At 42.4% G+C, this 23,506-nt stretch overlaps 1 protein-coding gene across 7 annotated transcripts in view; it reads left to right on the top strand.

Moving 5' to 3' along the window:
* LOC126166701 (arfGAP with SH3 domain, ANK repeat and PH domain-containing protein) overlaps positions 1–23,506 on the top strand; it is a 304,337-nt gene that overhangs the window by 175,747 nt on the left and 105,084 nt on the right. For all 7 annotated transcript variants that reach the window (XM_049920429.1, XM_049920425.1, XM_049920428.1 and 4 more), the window contains exon 4: positions 17,117–17,202. In XM_049920429.1, the coding sequence (XP_049776386.1) occupies positions 17,117–17,202 (86 nt within the window). The remainder of the gene's footprint in view (positions 1–17,116; positions 17,203–23,506) is intronic.

Here is a 23,506-nt window from a genome sequence, read left to right as displayed (position 1 = left end):
TCACATATTGGTGGAATGTCCCCTTCTTTCGGCCGTTCATGCTAAATATAGTCTTCCCGAGTCCTTAAATTTAATGTTAGCAGACGATTCACGGATGGTTGAACTGGTCTCAGTTTCCTCCGTGAAAGTGGTTTTTATTTCCAGATGTGAGGTTCTACTTTAGTCTTGGAGCAGAGGAAGGTTGATTGTGGTTGGGACCTCTTTTTCAGTCTTCTCGGTCTGTGACCCCTTGACCGCCCCTTTTTTCCACTTTTTGATTTGGTGTCACCTTTTATGCCTTTTGCTGTGTGTATTTAATGTTCATTATTTTTATCGGACCCAGTTTCTTCTGTGACTAACTTCGGAATCGCGGGACTAATGACCTCGCCCCTCGCCATTTGGTCCCATAACCCGTCTCAATCAATCAATCAATCAATCACTCTGTGAGTTTATCCAACAGGATCTGGCGAGAACTACGCCTCCATTCTGCCAAAGATTCTGATTTAAGTTTCCCGTGTGTTTCTGTTACAATGTTCGTCTGGGTTATACCGACCTGATACGATCGTATCAGGTCGTCTCTGAATTCGTTCCATGTCTGCTGCTGTCACACATACATCATGAGGACTACAAGTGCTGAAGCAGTATTCTATAAATGGTGGCACTAGCGTTTGAACCCAAATCTACGACTCGCTTTCCTCACTGTATATTTTACGTGTTCTTACCATTCCACATCGGTTCTCAGTGTCACCCCTAAATACTTGCATGACATGATGTGCTGTAGTCGTTCGCCACTCATCTTGTGACTGGATACTTTAGTTTGCTGTAGGTTATGTTTTTCACTTATCCGCTTTTAAATTGAGTTGCCATGCATTACTGAAAGAGGAAATCTTGTCCAAGTGTTCACGCATTCCAGCACGATACTTCCATGTATAGACAGCACTACGGCAGGTAAACAACTTAATGGTGCTGCTGACCCCATGTGATATGTTGATGTACAGGGTGATACAGCCAAGGCTGCGTTCACACTGGCACCGACATCGGTCGTCAGACGCCGTCGCCATAGCTCGCCCGACAACATCGACTGACAGCTTGGTCACAGTACGTCCGATATCTTTATCAGTTTTTGGAGGGGTCGAGCAAGTTAGGTTAGAATCATTCTTTGCATGAAGTAGGTTATGGTAGGATGGATATCACGATGCTTCTATGCTTTGAGACGAATGCTGCAATGAGGGTTTTGCTGTTAAAAAGATGCCGAATGCAGAAGAATGAGCGACCGGCATATCTGTTTTGAAAAGATAGTGGTGAGGTTGTACACTATGTTGTCAGCTGTTGGAATTACCAGACAAGTTTTACGAACATGTGAGATGAAGGGAGAAAGGTTCTGTTACACACTGGACGTGATTAGTGGTAACCTTCAAAAGCAAGTTTACCAACAATCTTTCTGCTGAATTTATTTGAAGTTCCGCAGACATACGTCATTAATCTTCAATGACTGTCATTGGACATACGTCTGAAAGACAAGCATAAAGTTCAAAATAGGATCGGTGACGTCTAAACACTGAAAACTGGGAATACATCACATTTGCAAAACCATTTCATGTAAAACAAACGGAATTACCGCCCTGCTGGCCGCAAAACGCGAGTAACCAGCAATAATAATTTGTAAATCGCTAATGCCCACCCACCCACCATGATCCACAAATAATTCCTCGACATTAACTTTAAGCGTAAGTCCGCACCGGTAGCTGAGTGGTCAGCGCGGCGGAATATCGTGCAAAGGGGCCCGGTTTCGATTCCCTGCGGGGTCGGAGATTTTCTCCGCCCAGAGACTGGCTGTTGTGTTGATTTCATCATCACCTTATCGACCGGGGCCGGGGTGGCGACAGGAAGGCCATCTGGCCACCCCTTAACTTTACACTGCCAAATAACAATGCCGACCCTGCCAAAACTACGCGACAAAGGCACAATAAAAAGAAGAAGAAGAGTATCTTTAACTTTAAGCGTAAGATACGTCACTTTTCTCACTTGAATAAATTATTTTTTGAGGTTTTAATTCAAGCCTAAGATTCCGATTAGAGACTCTGCCTATTTATGGTTTCCAGTAAACCTGCGATTTTTGTACGTTGATTCCGAACTATATCCCGATTATAATAGTTTTCATCCTCAGGATGACTAAACTTGTCAGTTTCTTACAGTCCATATCATATAAGAAATCAGACTGATCTGAGTTTCATCGAATGTCGTTCGAAGACTGTACGTTCAGGCGATGAGATCGGCTACATTGTGACCGCGCACAGAATGCCGTACTAAATTGAAAAGATCGTGTGTCTTCGACCATGTCAGTCGGCGGCGGAATCCACCGATTCACCTCAGATATATCGTAAATTGTTTAACATATCGTAACTCTGCTTTCAGTTAGGTGAATTGTGAGAAACTCCTCACTAACCGAGGTATAGTCTCATTTCATAGCTGTTTTAATTCCAGAGATATCGAAATCAGCTTCGCTTTTTCAGATGTAACGTGGTAATTTCAGCTGCTAGTATCGTAGTTCTAAGAGATACAAATTAAACGACGTTTCAGTCTTCAAAAACCGTTTTTATAGAATAAAAAGCGCTTCAGTTGCCAATAATTTCTTAATTTATTCCACGAACAGGCTCGAAGCATAAAGCTTCGTCCTCAGGTGTCATCAAATAACCATGGGAAGATAAATGTGTATGTTCAAAACCAGTTTTCTGGTTTGTAACCACCATTAGTGGCACCTGATACAGAGGAACAAACTATTGATGTACATAGATTTCTACAAAAGTAATACAGTACTATATATGCACCTCTGCAGCAATGACTTGCATGTCGATTAATATCATAGGACCCGAAATCTATCCTATAATATTGTATTGTATGCTAACCGGGGACCTAGAAACGACGGAGAGGCTCCGTCCCCGCCGCAGCCTCAGTGGTCCACAACGCCACGACGACTACCGCAGTCCACTTCACCCCTCCGCCGCCCCACAACGAACCACTCTGTCAGGGTTTTTGTGCGGTTCGGGCCCCGGTGGACACCCTCCCTCCCCCCTCCCAAGGAACGTCTCACATCAGATGAGTGTAACCCCTATTTGTGTGGTAGAGAAATGGTGGTGTACGCGTATGTGGAGAACTTGTTTGCGCAGCAATCGCCGATATAGTGTAGCTGAGGCGGAATATGGGGAACCAGCCCGCATTCGCCGAGGCAGATGGAAAACCGCCCAGAAACCATCCACAGACTATCCGGCGCACCGGACCTCGACACGACTCCGTCGGGCGGATTCGTGCCGGGGACCAGGCGCTCCTTCCCACTCCGGAAAGACGTGCGTTAGACCGCACGGCTAACCGGGCGGGCATTCTATAATATAGTATACAGGTTGTCGTGTATGTTAGTGCCGTCAAATTTTTCGCAGTGATAATTCTTGACAACGTTTCACATAACTGTTGTAGAGGAAACATGGAACTGACAGGTTAAAGCAAAAGAATCTACATTACCTGTCTTTTGTTATTTCTAATATATATATATATATATATATATATATATAAAACAATTTTTTGGCAGTTGGTAGAATATGCAAAAGGTACATGCATAACCAAGAATTGTCACTGCCTAAGATTTGACATTGTACACTGAGCGACACGAAAAACGCAACATTTCAGTTTCTTACAAAAACTGAAATTTATTTTAAATTTAAGACACTTTTATGACACTAATCCACTATCTTGTGATGGAATATCTTAGTACGATTCCATCCAAGTGTCCGACATTGAAAAGAAGAAAGACGATTATAAACAAATTTGACCAATTAAGCCAGGGATGCACACCTTGTGTTCAATAAGGGGGTGGGGGGGGGGGGGTTTGACGGTTGCGGAGAAGCTGAAGTTGTAAGAAGTGTTCATTTCTCTCCGACGTTGCTCTTCCCGGGCCTGTTCGTGATCTCCTTGCAAAGCCTGCAGTTTCCCCGTGCCTTCTTACGTCCTGGCTGTCGTGGTAGGTGTAGTCCTCAACACTTATGCAACGTAATGCATTCTGTGGCCATCTTCCACCAAAGCAATAGCTGTCGCAGCTTGTCCAGGGCTTAACGGTATGTTCACTCCAGAAAGCTGATTACGACAATCGCAGAAAGATCCTACAAACAGATTTGACTGAAAGGGGGACAATTCAGGGTACAACAATAAGCGCTACAAGAACGGCAGAACATTATTCGCTCACATTCAGTGATGTGTTTTCAAGGTTGCGCGAGAAACAACGATTGAGGCTAGTACAATAAACAATCGACACTTCATTGTTTGCTCGCAAATTAATGACAGTAACATACAACGTTCCAAAAAAATGGTTGAAGTGCTTCACTTTGATTAAATAGATAATTACACAATGATAACACGTCATTTATTGGGTGTTGCATTTTTGGTGCCGGTCAGTGTATTAACTGACATCACGTCATTGCTGTAGATGTGCGTAATGTAAGTAGACTTATGTTACTCCTACTGTATTTTCAGTTATCATTTAGTAGAAATCGATGTATGTATAATTATTTGTCCCTCTGTAACAGGTGCCACTGGTGGTGGGTTATAAACCGGAAAACAGCTTTGGCAAATAATAAAAAATTCGTAGTACAACTCATGGTGTATCGAAGATATCCTTTAATAAAACATGTCGTAAATAATGGAAAGGAAAGCTAAAAAAGTTATCAATTTTTTTTCGAATCCCATTCACTTTGCTTAGTCTACGTCGTGGTACATTTTGAACGGATCGGTACACTCTCATCAGTGGGGAACTCTGCCTCTTATCGCACCTCAGCCTGACACCGCACCCTCCTAAATAACACAAAGTAGGTGCTGCCACCTGGCGGGATTAGGTTCATCAGGTGTGTAACAGCAACCCTACAGTAGTGTATGTGCAGCAGCGTTTGTGTAATTTTTCGAAAGTTTTGTGCACAGCAAAAGTTTTTGACGTTTCGAAATCACAGTAATCAATCTTTGAAGAGGTAAGCTATTTTTAAACAGTGCAGCATAAAACAGAACCACAGAATAATGTAGCATAACAAGACATCGGCATATTGTCGTTTGTATTGTTAGTTTTGGGAGTAGAGTTGGCCATAATGGAATGTTGGTTTGCTCCTAATATCGCAGCTCTACTGTCATCTAATATCGGACTATGCGATGATATGCTCACTTTTTTATGTCTACCATTTCTAACATTTCATCGCTCTACCTGTACTTGCAACAAGTTATAACGGATTGTTACAGATGCCAGCTAAAAAGAGAAAGCCGTGTTACGAGGAAAATATGAAAAGAGCTATCATTACTCTTAGGAATAGAGATGGGCCTAGGAAGTGCATCGAAGCAATTTGACGTTCCATAATCAACTTTGAAAGAAAAAGTTAATTCTGGAGGTACTGATTTAAATAAGTTAGTGTCAGTTAAATTTGGAAGCAAAACTGTGCTTAACACTGAGCTAGAGCAATACCTTGTCAAATATTACCTGGATGTGGAGGCCAGATTTTATGGTTTAACTGCAAAAGATATATAAAGAAGATGGCTTTTGATTTGGAAGAAAAAAGTTCTTTACGAACTCTTTTTAATAAAGAGACAAGTATTGCTTGCTGGAAATGGCTCCACTGATTTATGTGGAGACATCAACAAACATCAATGAAACGTATTAGAGGATTTAGCAGCGAAAATGTTCAACAGTTTTTTGACAATTACGAACCCCTTCCAGAAAAGATCTCTTTTGACCCTAAGAGACTTTACAGTTGTGATGAGACTGGTCTGACAGTTCTACAGCATAAGACAACGAAAGTTACTGCATCGAAGGTAAACACCAAGTGGGCTCTGTATCCTCAGCAGAGAGAGGATCGGTATTGACGGTTGTTACTTGCATGCGAGCAACAGGTCACTTTATACCTCCTTTATTTGTATTTACACGGAAAAATCAAAAGGCAGAGCTATTAGATGGGACAGCGAATGGAAGCAAAGCTTTCTACCACAATCCAGGATGGATAGAAAGGTCCCTTAAATGGTTTGAAGATCAGTTTTTAGAAAGTATGAAACCTACCAAGGAAGACCCCGTGATCGTGGTATTAGATGGCCACTATTCACCCACAACAAACTTACCCTTACTTGAGTCAGTTAGGGAAAATGGTGTACACATAGTGAGTTTACCACCTCGCTGTTCTCATAAGATGCAACCACTTGACAGAGCATTCATCTTTCTCCTGAAAACTTAATATGCACAGGAAATAGAAAATTGTTTGAGAAATCATATAGGTAGAGTGGTGAGTCATTTCCAGACTGTAAAGCTGTTTGCTGAAGCTTACAAAAAGTCAACCGCAGTAGCTACAGCGGAACATGCTTTTAGAGTAACTGGGCTGTATCCAGTGAACAGAAACATTTTACAAGACCATGAATTTTCAGTGGCTGACTCTGCCATGCCGACTGGTCAACAAGACGACCCACAAGACTCTGTCTGTCATTCACCATAAAATGACAGATGTCCAGCTGAAACCAGTCGCATCAGACAGGAACTACTTGAGCCCCAGCCTGGACCCTGGTGGCTCCCAACCACCTGTAAACGAGAGTGGTACACCCATTGTTCGAGGAGAGGCCAGGTGTGAAACTTCCTCACCGTCTGCAAATAACCGCAGCGTTTTTCCCTCAGATATAAGGCCCTTGCCACAACTGAAAGACCAACCTGTTCATTCGAAGCAAAGAGCACTATCAAGTTACCCAGCAACTGTTCTGACAAGTACACCGTATAAAATGAAGCTCAGTGAAGATATTTCCAAAAAATCAAACAAAAATGTTGCAAAAACAAATTTTTCTGGTAGATCAAACAGAAATAATCAACTCACGGCAAAATATAAAAAGGAAAAATCAGACATAAGAAAAAAAAACTATTATTAAAAAAAGGAATGTCCCACATAAGCCCCTATTGGAGAATCCTCAGAATCAGGTAAGATCCTGATGAACCATTGACAGTGTCTACAGACGTCGAAGACAGTGAAAATGACAGCGAGTGTCCTGTCTGTATTAAATTTTATTTGACTGACAGGCCCGGAGAAACATGCATGACTTGTACTAAATGTCGCATGTGGTGTCATGAACAATGTTTTGGAGCTAGTGACTATAAACCTTTATTTGTGACTTCTGTTTGGAAGGATAAATTCCAACTTCATATAATGTATTTCGTGTATGACATTTTTCTATGTGAAACTGCGTGACAGAACTGTAATTAAATATAATAATATTCTAAAATGTTCAGTTCATTTATTTTTATTCCTTAATTCTATTTTAAAATTTTTAGAGCTAGTATCTCTAATATCGCACAGGGCGATATTAGGACGACTCCTGGTGCTATACTAGGAATACTTTTTTGAAACTGCCTGAACGTACTTGGAGTGGTTTTTTATTTTTGAATTTTTTATTAGATGAGACACTCACTCAAAAAAGGACAGCAATAACGAGCTTACTAAAAAATTAACAAAGCAACGTAATAAAAGTAAGAACAGCAAAATTACACGCAAAAATAAAGATGGGTGCAATATTAGGCATAGTTCCCCTACTTGCAGCACTAGATTCACATAGAACTACTGCTTGTGATTTTTCAGAGTCTGAATCACTGCAAGATAAATCAGTTACTTCATTAACACTGTTGAATTATCAACAAGCTTCTGTAAACCCTCCTCATCACCACCACGGACAACTGCCTTAGCCTTTGTTGTTCGCTAGCTACCAAGTGACACACATGGCTGTACTGCCCTTTACAATACATTTAAGGGTCATATGTTAGCCAGAAATTGAACTCCATTCATATACATAGAGGTTATAAGTCATGGATGACGATATGGACATATACATATGGCGCTAATGTCGCGTACACAAGAAATAAGAGGGCAGTGCATTGACGGACCTGTCATTTGCACTCAAGTGATTCATGTGAAGACGTTTTCCGACGTGATTATGGCAGCACGACGGTTATTAACAGACCTTGAAAGCAGAATGGTAGTCGGAGCTAGACGAATGGGCATTCTATTTCGGAAATCGTTAGGGAATTCGGTATTCCAAAACTGAACCGATCATTGACTGGAAATGGTTCTGTTCGGCTACTTAGAGGCCATTTGCAGCCATTCATGAATGGAATTTTTATAGATGACAATGCGCCATCTCAGCGGGCCACAATTCGCGATTCATTTGAATAACATTCTGGACATTAGAGAGAATGATTTGGCCACCCAGATCGCCCGACGTGAATTCCACAGACCATTTATGGTGTATAATCGAGAGGTGAGTTCGTGCACAACATCTTGCACTGGCAACACTTTCGCAGTTATGGACGGCTGTATTTCTGTAAGGGACTTCCAGCGACTTGTTGAGTTGATGCCACGTCTAGTCGCTATACTACCCAAAAGGAGGTCCGACACGATATTAGGAGGTGTCCTATGACTTACCACTTCGGTGGAGTGAAGTCCTCACTTGCAAACTGAGCTTGTCACACGATGTAAATACCACAGCAGCTTAATGTTGCTACAGCTCATTATTTTTTGCGCTTAGGTTACAGCCCCGGGAGTAGACAACATTCCATTAGAACTACTGACAGCCTTGGAAGAGCCAGTCCTGACAAAACTCTACCTTCTGGTGAGCAAGATGTATGAGACAGGCTAAATACCCTCAGACTTAAAGAAGAATGTAATAATTCCAATCCCAAAGAAATCAGGTGTTGACAGATGTGAAAATTACCGAACAATCAGTTTAATAAGTCACGGCTGCAAAATACTAACGCCAGTTCTTTACAGACGAATCGAAAAACTGGTAGAAGCCGACCTCGGGGAAGATCAGTTTGGATTCCGTAGAAAAATTGGAACACGTGAGGCAATACTGACCCTACGACTTATCTTAGAAGGTACATTAAGAAAAGGCAAACCTACGTTTCTAGCATTTCTAGACTTAGAGAAAGCATTTGACAATCGTTACTGGAATACTCTCTTTCAAATTCTGAAGGTGGCAGGAGTAAAATACAGAGAGCGAAAGTCTATTTACAATTTGTACAGTAACCAGATGGCAGTTATAAGAGCCGAGGGACATGAAAGGGAAGCAGTGGTTGGGAAGAGTGTGAGACAGGGTTGTAGTCTGTATCTCCCCGATGTTATTCAATCTGTATATTGAGCAAGCAGTAAAGGAAACAAAAGAAAAAATCGGAGTAGTATTGAAATCCATGGAGAAGAAATAAAAACTTTGAGTTTCGCCGATGACATTGTAATTCTGTCAGAGACAGCAAAGGACTTGGAAGAGCAGTTGAACGGAATGGACAGTGTCTCGAAAGGAGGATATGAGATGAACATCAACAAAAGCAAAACGAGGATAGTGGAATGTAGTCGAATTAAGGGTATCAGATTAGGAAATGATACACTTAAAGTAGTAAAGAAGTTTTGCTATTTGAGGGGAAAAATAACTGATGATGGTCGAAGTAGAGAGGATATAAAATGCAGACTGGCAATGGCAAGCAACGCGTTTCTGAAGAAGAGAAATTTATTAACATTGAGTATAGATTTAAGTGTAAGGAAGTCGTTTCTGAAAGTATTTGTATGGCGCATAGCCATGTATGGAAGTGAAACATGGACGATAAATAGTTTAGACCAGAAGAGAATAGAAGCTTTCGAAATGTGGTGCTACGGAAGAATGCTGAGGATTAGATGGGTAGATCACATAACTAATGAGGAGTTATTGAATAGAATTTGTGAGAAGAGGAGTTTGTGGCACAACTTGACTAGAAGAAGGGATCGGTTGGTAGGACATGTTCTGAGGCATCAAGGAATCACCAATTTAGTATTGGAGGGCAGCGTGGAGGGTAAAAATCGTAGAGGGAGACCAAGAGATGAATACACCAAGCAGATTCAGAAGGATGTATGTTGCAGTAGGTATTGGGAGATGATGAAGCTTGCACAGGATAGAGCAGCATGGAAAGTTGCATCAAACCAGTCTCAGGACTGACGACCAAAACAACAACAGGTATAGTTTATCATACGAAACAATAGTGTCAGCTGATGGAGCATTCTAGTTTGATGCAGCTAAGGGAATCTGCTCACACGAGCGGAATGGTGGAGAAAAGTTTAATTTAAAAGTGATACCGGTTACACTTGGCTGCATACGGTTAGACCGACAAACCAACTGGATGGCAAAGGATGTGTTATCTAAGCCTCAGTCACGGTAGCAGTTCTGTTCTTGTTTCTGCCAGAGCCTTTGAAGAAAGGCGCGCGTCAAAGCAGGGAACTAAGGTATAAACATTGTTAAATAATATTTCATGGCATGAGTTTAATGTCAAGGTACAGTCTTAACACTGCAACATTACGACAGCAACAGCAACAATAACGAAATCACAAAACATTGTGATTGTCATTATCCATGCAACAGCGTTAGTACTTATTGTTAGTATGTTCCAAAACGCCACGCATAGAAACGGGATTTTCCGGTGCTCGTACCTCGGGTTCTATTGGTGATAAAAAGATAGGGTCAAGTGTTTTGGATAGCCCTTCGGCTAGAGACTATTTGTATGACCAACAAAAAAAGGAAAGTCACTATCCTACAGTACAGGACCAAAGTCTGAATATCACCCACTTCCTCCTGCTTAGGCAAATGAAGCAAATAGGTTGGGTATTTTTGCATTTGATGTGGTCTACGGTGGGGTTGATGGGACTTACGGAGGTACCATCCTCTCAAAAAGGTTTTTCTTTTGCTATATATTCGCCGTCACCAGCGGATCAAAACCCATCCGAGGATTTCTAAGACGACAGTGCACAGCAAATGACTGAAATTTTTGCTATATATTCCTAAGATTACGAAATCGAAACACCATTCAAAATTTTCTTGATATTTTTATCCGCTTGCAAGATACAGAGGTGCGAAGTTACTCTACTAGTCACGTAAAATTCGCACGTAGGATCCTGTGTGAGGCAAAAACATTTTACAAAGTGGCGCAGCACGGAGAAATATGTTGTAAAGTGTCTTCGTTATCATCAGAACTATAGTGGGAACCCCATGTCGTAGTACTGCAGCACATGCAAAATGAGCCTCGCCAATTTCACAAAGTAAAACTTTGCCTCCATCACCTTCGTCAGGGACTGTCATCCAAAGATTGGGATTTTTGAATTCTACGCAACAAGTTAGACGCGAACTATTTATCCGAGGACTGAGTGCCAAAAGACTTCGTATCTAGATGAATCCTAAGGTCCAAATAGTATGATTTCCTCGAGACTACTAACCGGGTTTTGAAGAGTGGAACCGCCGTTGTATCCCTCTATTTTAAAACTACGGTACTAGCAGCACAAATTACTACTGTTCCGTTTCGAAAATCGAAGTTCATACGGATATCTATGTAATTAAGGAGACAATACATCGTTTAGTGAGGACTTTCTCGCAATTAATTTGGGTGAAAACAGAGTTACGAAGTCTTAAACACTTCTGAAAACATTTTAGGCAAGCAGCCTAGCCAGCCGACGCTGTACGTGTAGAACATCAATAATCGTATGATCCTTTGTTTAGGGTACATCTAATGTTAGCTTGTTTCCTGTTGAAAGTTCGGGGTTCTGTTAGTGAAAACTTGCTAGAACCAGTCGATGATGTGGTGCGGTGTAGAATAGCTTTCGGAAATTTAGGACTCCGGAATCCAGATGCTCAATTGGATACATTGTTTGTAGGATGGAGTATGAATAAAGGAAACTGTTTCACGCGAGTGGTTCCTCCTGAATCCGAACTGATTCATGAAATTCTTCCGTGCTAAGACAGCTAATTTCTGGTAGGTAGTTCAGAACAGAGGGAAGTCACAGCCCAGCGGAAAGAAAAAGAGTTAGTTTACTCACGTGGGTGCTAAAACGTTTGTGGAAATTTCGTTTTGTTCTTTGCTGATTTACTGCGTTTTATACGATCGTCGATCATGGCCATTTTGCACAGTGTCGTACGTTTGTTGTGCAAATGCTTTCTTTCCACACGTGGTGAAGTTTTCCCTAGTTTCAGAAATGAACATGTTCAGATTGCAAACGTTGTTAGCCTCAAATTTTGAACTGCTCGTGTTGAATAAATACTCATTAAAACCGTGTAGATCGCATTAATGTGGACTACTTCTCCGTTGGAGTTGCGCATTGGATGTGGATGTGGAAACTTTGATAAATTTTCGACTTTCTACTGAATAACACAATGCACTTTTTCTGAACACAGCTGTATTACGCCTGCTGTTACAAGTGGTATATACAGGATGTCCCAGGGGGAGTGTTCAGTGTTCAGGGATATGACACGAACGATCATTTGAAGCGAAAAACTTCATATGGACATGTGGACCATTCAGAGTTCATTCCGAGATAGAATACACTGAATGTACGTTGTTGTTTATTTTCTGTGTTATTTAATACACTGTCAGGTTTACACATATGCAACAGCTAGTAAACATTACAACATGCCTTTTATGAAGTATCAGTTGTAAAATACACATTTTAAAGATATTTACGTCTATTCATTATCGTTTACGTCGTAGTACGATCGCGGAAAGAGTTCACCATAAATGTTCGAATGTCTCACCGCCAGCTTCAGTGCAACTTCAGGGCATTTGTGCACTCCTGGGAGAACACCTAATGAGGGCAACAGCGTTAATGATGAAACCAAGCAGCTTATCTCGCGTATCCAACTTCCATTTCATCCAACCTCATAAATAAAAATCTAATGGCGTAAGCTCTGGTGATCTTGGTGGCCAGTTAGTTCTAATACCATGATCAACCTAGCGACTAGGGTGAGTATGGTTGAGATGTTCCCTCACACGTCTGGTAAAATGTACATTAAAAATGTTCTAGTTCGGAAACCATTCGGAATAGGGCATATAATGATACGCCAAAACACTATGACCACCTGCTTAACAGCTTGTTTGTACGTCTTTGGAACGACGTCCATCACTGATTCTACATATCACGGATCCGACATTTTGTTCGTAGGTTTGTGGAGGTACGTGACATTAGATGTCCACGCGCAGGTCATGTAAATCGCGTAATTAACGGGCCGCTGATTTGCGTACGCGGTGATGCCTCCCGATAGCGACCCAGATGGGTCCCATAGGATTCATATCAGGCGACTCTGGTCGCCGACACATCAACGTTGACTGACTGTAATGCTCGTCAAATCACTGTAGCACGGTTCTGGCTCCGAGACACGGATAATTGTACAGCTGAAAGATGGCATCGCCGTCGGGGGAGACATCAAGCATGAAGGGATGCAGGTGAATCGTAGCCGTCGGCGTGTCTTCGGTTACTACCACAGGTCCCGTGCAACCGTAGGAGAATCTCTCCCATAGCGTAATACTGCTGCCACCAGCCGGCGTCCGTGCGGCGCTGCACGTTTCGAGCCGCCGTTCACCTCGGTGGCGGTGTTTATGGAGACGATCGTCGACCTAATGCAGCAAAAACGTGATTCACCCGAAGAGCCGACACGTTTCCATTGATCGACGGTCGAGTTCCGATGGTCCTGTGCTCACTGCAATCGTAAATGAGGATGTCTTTGGGTCAACTTGTGAACATTATGGGTGATTTGCTGCGGAACTCTACGTTCAACAGTGTACGATAAACGGTGGGCTTCTTAACATATGTGCGTGCACCAGTATTGTGCTCTTTCGGCACAGAGCAGACACGTCTCCGAAACCAGCGTTCTGTGAAGAGTCGTGGACGTCCAACCATTTAGCGTCTAGTGGTAGTATCACTCTCCTTCTACCTCGCTCACGACAGTAGCACGTGAATATTCGATCAGCCTCGCCGTTTTCGAGATACTCGTTCACGGGCTCTGGCGTAATAACAATCTGCCCTTTGTCAAAGTCTCTTATGTCAATGGATTTCCCATTTGCAACTCATATCTTCGCCAGGGTGATATCCGTCCGTGCCTGCTCCGCTTACATCCTTTTGTTACCACGTCACGTGGCAGCAACGCCACCAGGCAGCATTCAACGTCGCGCTGGGCAGTGGTCGTCATGTTTTGGGTTATCGGTGTACGCCCATATGAAGCTGTTTGCTTCTGATGTGTGTTCGTGCCGTATCCCTGAATATTGACCATTCCTCCTGGGTCACCCTGTGTAATGGAACACTGCATATGCAGTTAGTGTTCATTCATTCGATATAACGTTACGTGGACTCTGCTTGACAGTAAGGAATGACAGTTGTATACTAAATGAAAGACAACCAAGCGTTGTCTGTGTTGCCTGACATCAGCACCGTTGTCACCGAAGCTCACGAGGAAGATGGGCCGTGGCGCTTACGTCACAGCACGTGACACTGCAGGTCTTACGAGCGCCAGCAGCCGTCTCCGGCGGGGAGGGAGTAACGACAGGGTGATTATAATTAAAGTTAAACTTTCAAATCGCTGTAGAAATAACACCACTGGTCAGAATGGCATCAAATTGAAACGGAATATTATCAGAGAAGGAGAAAAACGTATGACAGAAGAAAAATAAATGGTTACAAAATGTAGCAATAGATGGGGCTGTAAGCATCATAATTTAATAGTGCTCGACTGCAAATGACAAATGAATCATACAAAAATGCCTAAGGTGTCCGCCTGACGTTAAACAAACTGTACCACTCAGGCCAAAAACCGCATAAAAAGCATCAATCAAAATCAAATCGGATTATTAATTTCCGTGTGGCAGGCGCAAAACACGTTCAGTATGCTGTCCACTGTTTACTGCAACAAGTTGAAATCGAGAAACAGCATGTTCCACAACTCATCGAGGTATTTCCGGGGTCACGCTCGGAATGTATTGCGCAATGCGTGAATTCAGTGCAGCTAAGTTTGCAATCGGAACACTGAACAGAACATCTTTCACATAGACCCACAGCCAGAAGTCACACGGATTAAGATCAGGTGATGGGGACGACCAGAGAGTAAGAAAATGGCGACTGATAATTCTAGCATTTCCGACATGCGCTTCAACAGCTGCTTAACTGGATTTGCAATGTGCGGAGGTGCGCCGTCTTGCATAAAAATGATCCTGTCCACACATCCAAGCTGTTGGAGAGCTGGAGTGACGTGGTCGTGCAAAAGACACTCATAGCGCTTACCAGTGACTGTACAGGAAACAGGACCGGAAGCACCTGTCTCTTCGAAAAAATATGACCCTATGATAAATAATGCCGTAAACCCGCACCACACAGTGACCTTTTCAGGATGAAGTGGTACTGGTTCATTTGTGTGTTGGTTTTTCCGTAGCCCATATTCCACAATTCGGTGTATTGATATATCCTATCAGATGTAAGTAGGCTTCATCTGTTCACAAAATCTTCCACGGCCAATCATTGTCCACGTCCATGCGAGCAAGAAATTATTAAGTAAAGGTGTCTCTTTCTGGCAGGTCAACAGGAAGCAAATCGTGGACATGGGTAATTTTGAATGGATAGCAAAGAAGGATGTTTCGTAGGATTTTACTCACCGAGCTCGCAAGTATGTCCAATGTTCGGGCAATTCTCCGTGCACTTTCACGTTTGCACACCACCACTCGTCTCCTCTTGCGTTGCTGTGGCCACTGCTTCCACAGACGTCGAATCAATTCGTTTCCTTCCTCTACCACGTTGCACACCAAAAGAACCTGTCTTTTCGAACTTCCGAATCATTTGCTCCAGACCGACGGCAGACATCGGACCAACGCCTTTTTTCAAACCCTTCAGGGTCCGGATCTTCTGCAGAGCGATGTGTGTACAGTCATCATTCTTGTAATACAGCTTTACAAGCAGAGCGCAGTCCTGCATTGAGACAGTCGTGGGGACCGTCGCAGACGCAAAAGGAGAAAAAGCCGTGTACCCGGCGTGTTTATACAAACTTCAATGGGTCGTGCGCATGACAGGTGTTTCCATTTATGTATTCTGACACGTACAGCGCCATCTATTGATCAGTTTTCACACTATTGTTTTTTTCTTCAGCCATACGTTTTCCACCTCTTCCGATAATATTCCGTCACAATTTGACGTCATTCTGACCAGTGGTGTTACTTCTACAGCGTTTTGAAAATTTCACTTTAATTATAATCACCCTGTACTTTAGACGAGTTCAGTAACTCTTGACTGCACCTTTAAATTCATGTAAGCAACAAAATTAATACCGTCAGTGGGTACCTTGTTGATACATATTGATTTACCGTGAGCCCTGCACCGAGCCGAGCGTTCGCGGAGAGTGTTGGGCAAGCCCGTATTTCTCGTTGGCTCCGCATTGCCACGGCGCGCCCTTTTGTTCGATGACGAGGCCCGCATCCCCAAGTCGGGATGCCGCAGCGCAGCATAACTGCCAACCAAGCACGTAGCACCCAACACGTAGTAAACTGCAGTCGCCGTCCGACTCTGAAGACCCGCAGCATTCATCCGTACCAGGTTACATGCACAAACAATAACAAAAACTTTTTGCAATGCTAAAATACTTAATTTACGAAAAATACTTTCAACGGTCGTGGTCATCATTCGTCAGCTAGGTAGTCGTTGGGTGAAACATACCGCTTTTCCAAAGTGATAAGTTACACCACAGTTGCGAGCAATCCCTTGTCACCAGCCTTCAGCAGAGCACAAGTCATTGGCAGCTAATGGTTTTCTGGTTCGTACTGACACTTGAGAATAGTCCACGATCTACTTTACCGCTACATATTGGCCTTCACTTTGTTCCCTCGTCTCACGAACCTGAAGTCTCTTCTTGTAGACTGAACGAGGTAACTAAAGCAGTGCTCAGACATGGGACTCCATTCCCCTTCCAACTGTACAGATAAGGGTTTTCTGTTGTTTCCCTAAATTGCTTAATGGATCCTTTGAAATGGAGTCGTCAATATCCTTACCCGTCCCTGACCAACGCCAGTTGGTGCTTCCATCTTGCCATCCTCTGGTCATTAATGCTTAGTCTTCCTTCTTTCTTTCTGATCTGTACATATACCGCTAATTCTTTTCATACAGTGTTAATTCCGCTAGAAATGGCATATAAACAGATATTTTTATAATGTTTGAATATTGTTTTCATTCAAGGAAGTGTAACATAAATTCAAAAGCACATCAGTATTCGTATTTGGTAACACTAGCATCTCTCACTTTTACATGTCTAATTACGCTCTCTGTTGTTTCAGTACCTGATAAAAGTCAATGAGATTAAGACGAAGAAAGGCATCGAACTGCTTCAGCACCTCGTCGAGTACTACCACGCACAGACGAAGTAAGTGAAGCCTGCAGAAGCATTTATCGTACAGCATTGTTTGGAGCCTAAGTTCGTAGCTATTTTGCTCGTTGCCACCATAAAACAATACCAGAATACTGATCACAAAAGAACATTTGACTGGTTTTTTTAATGATTTATTATGTCATTTTATGCTGCTAACTTGTTTTTTTTTCCTCCTCATGAATTTCACTGTTTAAAAAAATGTAAACGGAAATGAAATTCAAATACTTTGAAAACCCGCTAAAACGCTCTATTTGAGTCATGTGATGCTTGCGACGGTAATGGCTAGCCCGCTGCTCCTACCGTCGTAAAGCTAATTCACAGTGATACCTTGTTTTGAAATGAACGTTTTGGAAAGGGTTTAAAATTGTGTGTAGTACAACATTGTACAAACACTTCTGTAAAAATTCATTTAAAATTATTCTTGAATGTTCCAGGGAATGAGAAGATGCGTAAAATGTGTTTGCAAATCGCTCGTAGATATCCAAATGAGAGAGTGGTCATAACATGTGCTTATTTCTGTGAGAATCATTTTGGTGCAAGTGAACACTTCATATGAACAAATTGTCGTTTGTAGCGTAATAGGTAGCGTGGGACATCTAATGCAATGTTCGCAAGATCTATCTCTCTTTGCTTAATACTACTGTCTTGTGTTTACTTTATTCGTAATGCAGTTCAAAAATGGTTCAAATGGCTCTGAGCACTATGGGACTCAACTGCTGAGGTCATTAGTCCCCTAGAACTTAGAACTAGTTAAACCTAGCTAACCTAAGGACATCACAAACATCCATGCCCGAGGCAGGATTCGAACCTGCGACCGTAGCGGTCTTGCGGTTCCAGACTGCAGCGCCTTTAACCGCAGCGCCTTTAACCGCACGGACACTTCGGCCGGCGTAATGCAGTTACGTAAGAACTTTACATCCTGTATCATATTCAATTTCAATATCTATTTTCATTTATTAGCTTCATTTTACATCTGATCAATTTGAGTCGAATCCACGAGGATGGTATGAAGAAACTGTGTTTCATATCTAATGTTGTTCTTATTCTGAAGAATCTGGAAACCATTTAACACTTTGTGACCACATTATTTCTTCTGAAAGAAATCTTTGAAGTCTGTAATTTGCTACTTCCAACTGTGTCCACTGAGCCAGTTGTAAAGCTATATAAGTTTGACAAAGAGAAAAATCGAACATTGATTGGAACCTGCAAGGAAATGTAATAATACCAGGGCATTGCGATAAAATAAAAGTTTGTCTCTCTAAAGCACTTCTAAGTCACTGTCTTTTAGCGAGAGTTAAATGTGCAGTAGAACAAGAGGTACTTTAACAAGACTCTGCTGTGTCAACTGCATATTTTATAGACATAATGTTCCGGTGGTTTAAATTAATAATTAATAATTAATTACCCGGAGGAACAGAAAAATTGCAGTGTGTAAAGTTGCTGAAGGCAGACACGATGATGTAATTACCAGCGCATGTTATTACGCTGTCTGAAAATTTGAAAATTGAGAAAAGAGGTACCGGAAAACAGTAGTAGTTTTGGCAACAACCAAAGCAATTAACAATCAGAATTGTCTTCTGGATAAAATCTCAGTCGCCATGCAATGTAGTTTTCACATTGTTATTTCCACAACATAAAAATCTTGGTAGTTTTTGAAGAAAAAGAAACCATAAACGTGTCAACTTTCGGAAGGTTTTCCGCGATCGGCCTTCACAAAATTCCTTTCCATTGTTACTTAAAAGTTGTAAATGCGTTTTCAATCCCTAAGTAGCAAAACCGTTTGCAGAAAAAAGTACGGAAAACACTATTAACATCTGATAACACTCCTATAAGACACTCATAATTTCGTCTGATCTTCGGCCAACAACTGAGTGCTTTCGATCACGTGACCAAATCTTGATATGTGATTATTCTTAAGCTTTAATTACATAAAAATAACAGCTATTTTGCGAGAATATTTCCCGAGAATGCTACTGGAATGTTATAATGATTGAGAATAACAAAATCCGAACCATATTCCTAACATAGGGAAAAAGTCTGTACGTGACTTGTCATTCGTTACTTCTAATATTGCGCTTACAAACACTCCTTGAATACTCCACATTAGGAAAAATGTGAGAGAAAAGGAAACTGAGTGCCAAATAGGAAAACGAAAATAATTCTACGGTTTCTGTCTTTCGACATTACATAATTCGCGCCGTTGAGGGTTGGGGGGGGGGGGGGATTTTGTTGGGAAAAGAGCAACAAGAAAAGTTAGGTGTCAATGATTCTTCCACGTTTAGGAAGACTGTGGGACTTTGAAGTCCTCATTGTCAAATTCAGTTCCATATTCGGGAATCAGCGTTGGAGACAGTGCGTAAATTCCATTTCGTGTGCGAGGTCGTAGTGGAAGTGCTTGCCGATGCCTTCCGTCGACATGTTACGGAGTGTCTGGTCTATACGTGTGTGGTGAGTGCTCGTGCAGTGCAGTGCAGTGCCGTGTTTGTGTTATTGTGGATGAAGGGAAGGGAGAGAGCGAACGAAGCCCGCTGGTGGCACATTCCCTACTCGTCTCGAGTAGCAACGAGGGCACCACCAGGCGTAACATCCCCATCAAACTGGGTCACGTGTCTTCACTCCATGAGACACTACGCGAGCGGTTTGGAACTTAATCCTGGTCATTGGCGCCAAATTTTGAGATCAGGAACTGTACGTCACTAGCTGGCCGCGAACATTTATTTCCCCTCAGGATTCGAACCAGCTACCTCGGACCAGAGCGCCACCGCACAGGCGTGGTGTGGCTATTTCTGTTGCAAAGGCGGGTGCCTGAGGTCCTACAGAATACTTTAAGTCACCACTGTCACTGTCACCCAATAAAAGAATCGTGATGTGTGGCCAGTCCACCACCGCTAATAACAAAGTCAACAATTCCGCATACACATATTGCTCATTTTAAGCGAACGTAGCAGAAAACAACAGGTCGCTCGTGGACGTTAAATGCTAATATTCTTTATTTTCGTCATAACTGAACATCACCAGCATCTCATATACGACGGGAAAAAGGAGGAGTTGTACGACATAAACAAAAAGTGGTGGGCGTGCTTCTGCATCTGAAAGATGACGTCTATTCAAATTTCGCGCCAGTCGCATAAGAGTAGGGCCACTGTGAGGGTGCAAATCAGGTTTACTTTAAATACACGCTTAACAGTCGTGAGCGTTAATTACCTTCGAGATTGGATATGGTAAGTTGATGTTAGTCAAGAATGCATGCGACAAAGATGCTGTTATCAACATCTCACTGAGTTTGAACGAGGTCATGTAACAGGGCTTCGAGAAAATGGATGTCCCTTCTGTGTTATTGCACAAAGACTCGGCAGAAAAGAAGCCACCGTACAAGATTGCTTGCAGCGTTGTTCATGAGAATGTACGGTCGCAAGAAGACCATGCTCCGGACGGCCACGTGGCACCACTGAGAGGGAAGACCATCGTACTGCACCAGCAACACCAATTTGGACAGGAGTTGGCACCACAGTGACATAACGAACTGTTACAAATCGGTCACTTCAAGTATAGCTTCGAGCTAGACGCCCTGGAGCGTGCATTCCACTGACACCCCCGCCCCCCCTCCAAAAAAAAAAAGAAAAACCACGTTTGCGACTTTATTGGTGTCACGCGAGAGCTAATTCGAGGACGGGGTGGAAGTGTGTTGTGTTTTCTGATGAAAGCCGGTTCTGCCTCGGTTCCGTGATGGCCGGGTGTTGGTTAGTAGGAGGCAAGCTGAGGGCCTGCAACCGACCTGTTTCAGTACTAGACACACTGCATCTACAACTGGAGTTATGGTCTGGGGAGCTATTACGTATGACGGCAGGTGCATCTCGCTGTTATCCCACGCACCCTGACTGCAAATTATTTTTGGCAGTTTAGTGATTCGATCTTTTGTGTTGCCGTTCATGAACAGCATTCCAGGGTCTGTTTTCCAACCGGATATCTCTCGCCCACACACCGCTCTTGTAACCCAACATGGTAACATGCTCTAAAGACTGTGGACATGTTGCCTTCGTCCGCAGCTCGTGGTCGTGCGGTAGCGTTCTCGCTTCCCGTTTCCGGGTTCGATTCCCGGCGGCCTGCCTCGTGATGACTGGGAGTTGTGTGATGGCCTTAGGTTAGTTAGGTTTAAGTAGTTCTAAGTTCTAGGGGACTGATGACCATAGATGTAAAGTCACATAGTGCTCAGAGCCATCTGAACCCATTTTGTTGCCTTGGCCCGCTCGATCATCAAATTTGTCTCCAGTCGAGCACTTGTGGAAAATCATCGGACGACAACTCCAGCATCATCCACAACCAGTATCAACCGTCTCTGTATTGACCGACCGACTGCATCAGGCATGGAACTCCATCCCACAAACTGACATCCGGCACTAGCACACCACAATGCTTTCACATTTACATGCTTGCGTTCAACATTCTGGCGGTTACATCGGTTATTAAGGTACCAGCAATTTGCAGTTGCAACGGCATACCTTGCGTTTACATTAACCTGTGATCTTACAGTGTTCATCAAATATGTTACCTAAACAAATGTATTCCCGAAATTTTATTATTCTACATTAATTATTCTTTGGTGGTGCGATTTTTTTTCATCAGTATATATGCTGTAGTTTCCTGCGAACGAGTTTACTATAAAAATGTAAGGAATGTTGACCTGCAGCAGAAATAGAACAAGATGTAAAACATTTTGCGGGTTCGCAGACGACAATGACGATAATATTCGTCTGGTAGATACAGGAGGCGTCAATAGGAATGTTTTCAACAGGACAAATGTCTCGTCCTAAGTACGGAACAGTTGAGAAGGCAGACACCATGATAAAGAATACAGGGATAAGACAAGTGTGGGCGGAGTGTGAACTCACATATTCGCATCGACATAGTGCAGTAAAACCCGTGAATCGCCAGGTCAACAGACTTTTCTCAAGCTGTGAACCATCCATCTAGCGTGATAGCGAGTACTTTTCGCCGGTGGTGTGTGCCGGAGTCAAATTGTCCTGCTGTCAGTTCAGTATATGACTCTTTAGTTGTCTTCACTGTTGTTCCGACCTTTTCCTGACTTTCCTGTTTGAATCCAAAACCGATGTCTGTCCTAGAATATAAAAAAATTCACGCGTTTACTAAATTGAGCAGTTGCCCTCTTTCATTTTAAGAAGGTACAGCAATCATATATCCTACATTTTATTTTAATATACAATGCTTTACCAGGCGGGAGGACAGACGCCATCGTCGCCCGGCGTCTGCAAACTGATTTACGCAGCTAGTCGCAGACGGTGCTACATTTTACCACGGAGTTCAAAATACCATGCTACTTGGACTTCGCCTGTGTAAAAGTCGATGGATCTTAAGCGACAAAGCATTGTTGGGCATTGAGCCTATTGACACTACTGCTTATCAGCCGGCAGCAAACAGAATAGTAGAACCCCTTGTCACGTATCACTGTTAATAATAAAAAAAAGTATAATAAGATATTTAGATGTTGTGTGACGTGGTGGGCTCTTTAAAATGGTTGAGATATGAATTTAAATTACCTTTTTTTGTAATATTTGTTGGTTAATAAAGATTAATCCTGGGCAAACTTATTGTTCACAAACTAATCTTGAAATACGTTACATTTAAGTTACGAACTGAAATAACCTTTTGATATTTTTGCCTCGGCTGCACATTTCTTACCACTTTTAACGATTTGTTGTAGTCCGAGTCGTGGCTCTGGATCTCGGCCAAGAACTGAAAACGAAGATCTTAAAACAATGTCTGCTGCTGCTGTTTATTATAGTTTTAGCGGGCGAATTCTTCACTTCCGCGAATTTTATGAATTACGATTGCCACGTAATGGCGTCTAGGGCTGCAGCGGCGGTGGCAATTGTTGCGCTGAAAATTACTCAAAATCTTAGTATTTGGAGGAAGCGGACATGAGATAGGGCTCACCTCTTACAAATAAAAGTGACAGTGACATTAAACTAATATATTATCAGGTTAATAGTACAACTGAGCTTACATTCAACAGCATCGGAGCAATATGTCCGTCTTCTCACACTGTAGACGAGAGAGAGAGAGAGAGAGAGAGAGAGAGAGAGAGAGAGAGAGAGAGAGAGAGAGTCAACTGATAAAAGAAGACAATTGCAGACAGTTTTTCTTCAGATTAAATGTCCGTTGTTTGTGTGGTCTATAATCATTACTCTTTGCAATCGACATAATCATTACTCTTTGCAATCGACAGTCGGTTCGGTATTTTATGTAATAATAATAATAATAATAATAATAATAATAATAA

The sequence above is a fragment of the Schistocerca cancellata genome, chromosome 1 (genome assembly GCF_023864275.1).
Source record: "Schistocerca cancellata isolate TAMUIC-IGC-003103 chromosome 1, iqSchCanc2.1, whole genome shotgun sequence".
NCBI classification, from domain to species: Eukaryota; Metazoa; Arthropoda; class Insecta; order Orthoptera; family Acrididae; genus Schistocerca; species Schistocerca cancellata.
This window is presented reverse-complemented; position numbering and strand designations above follow the sequence as displayed.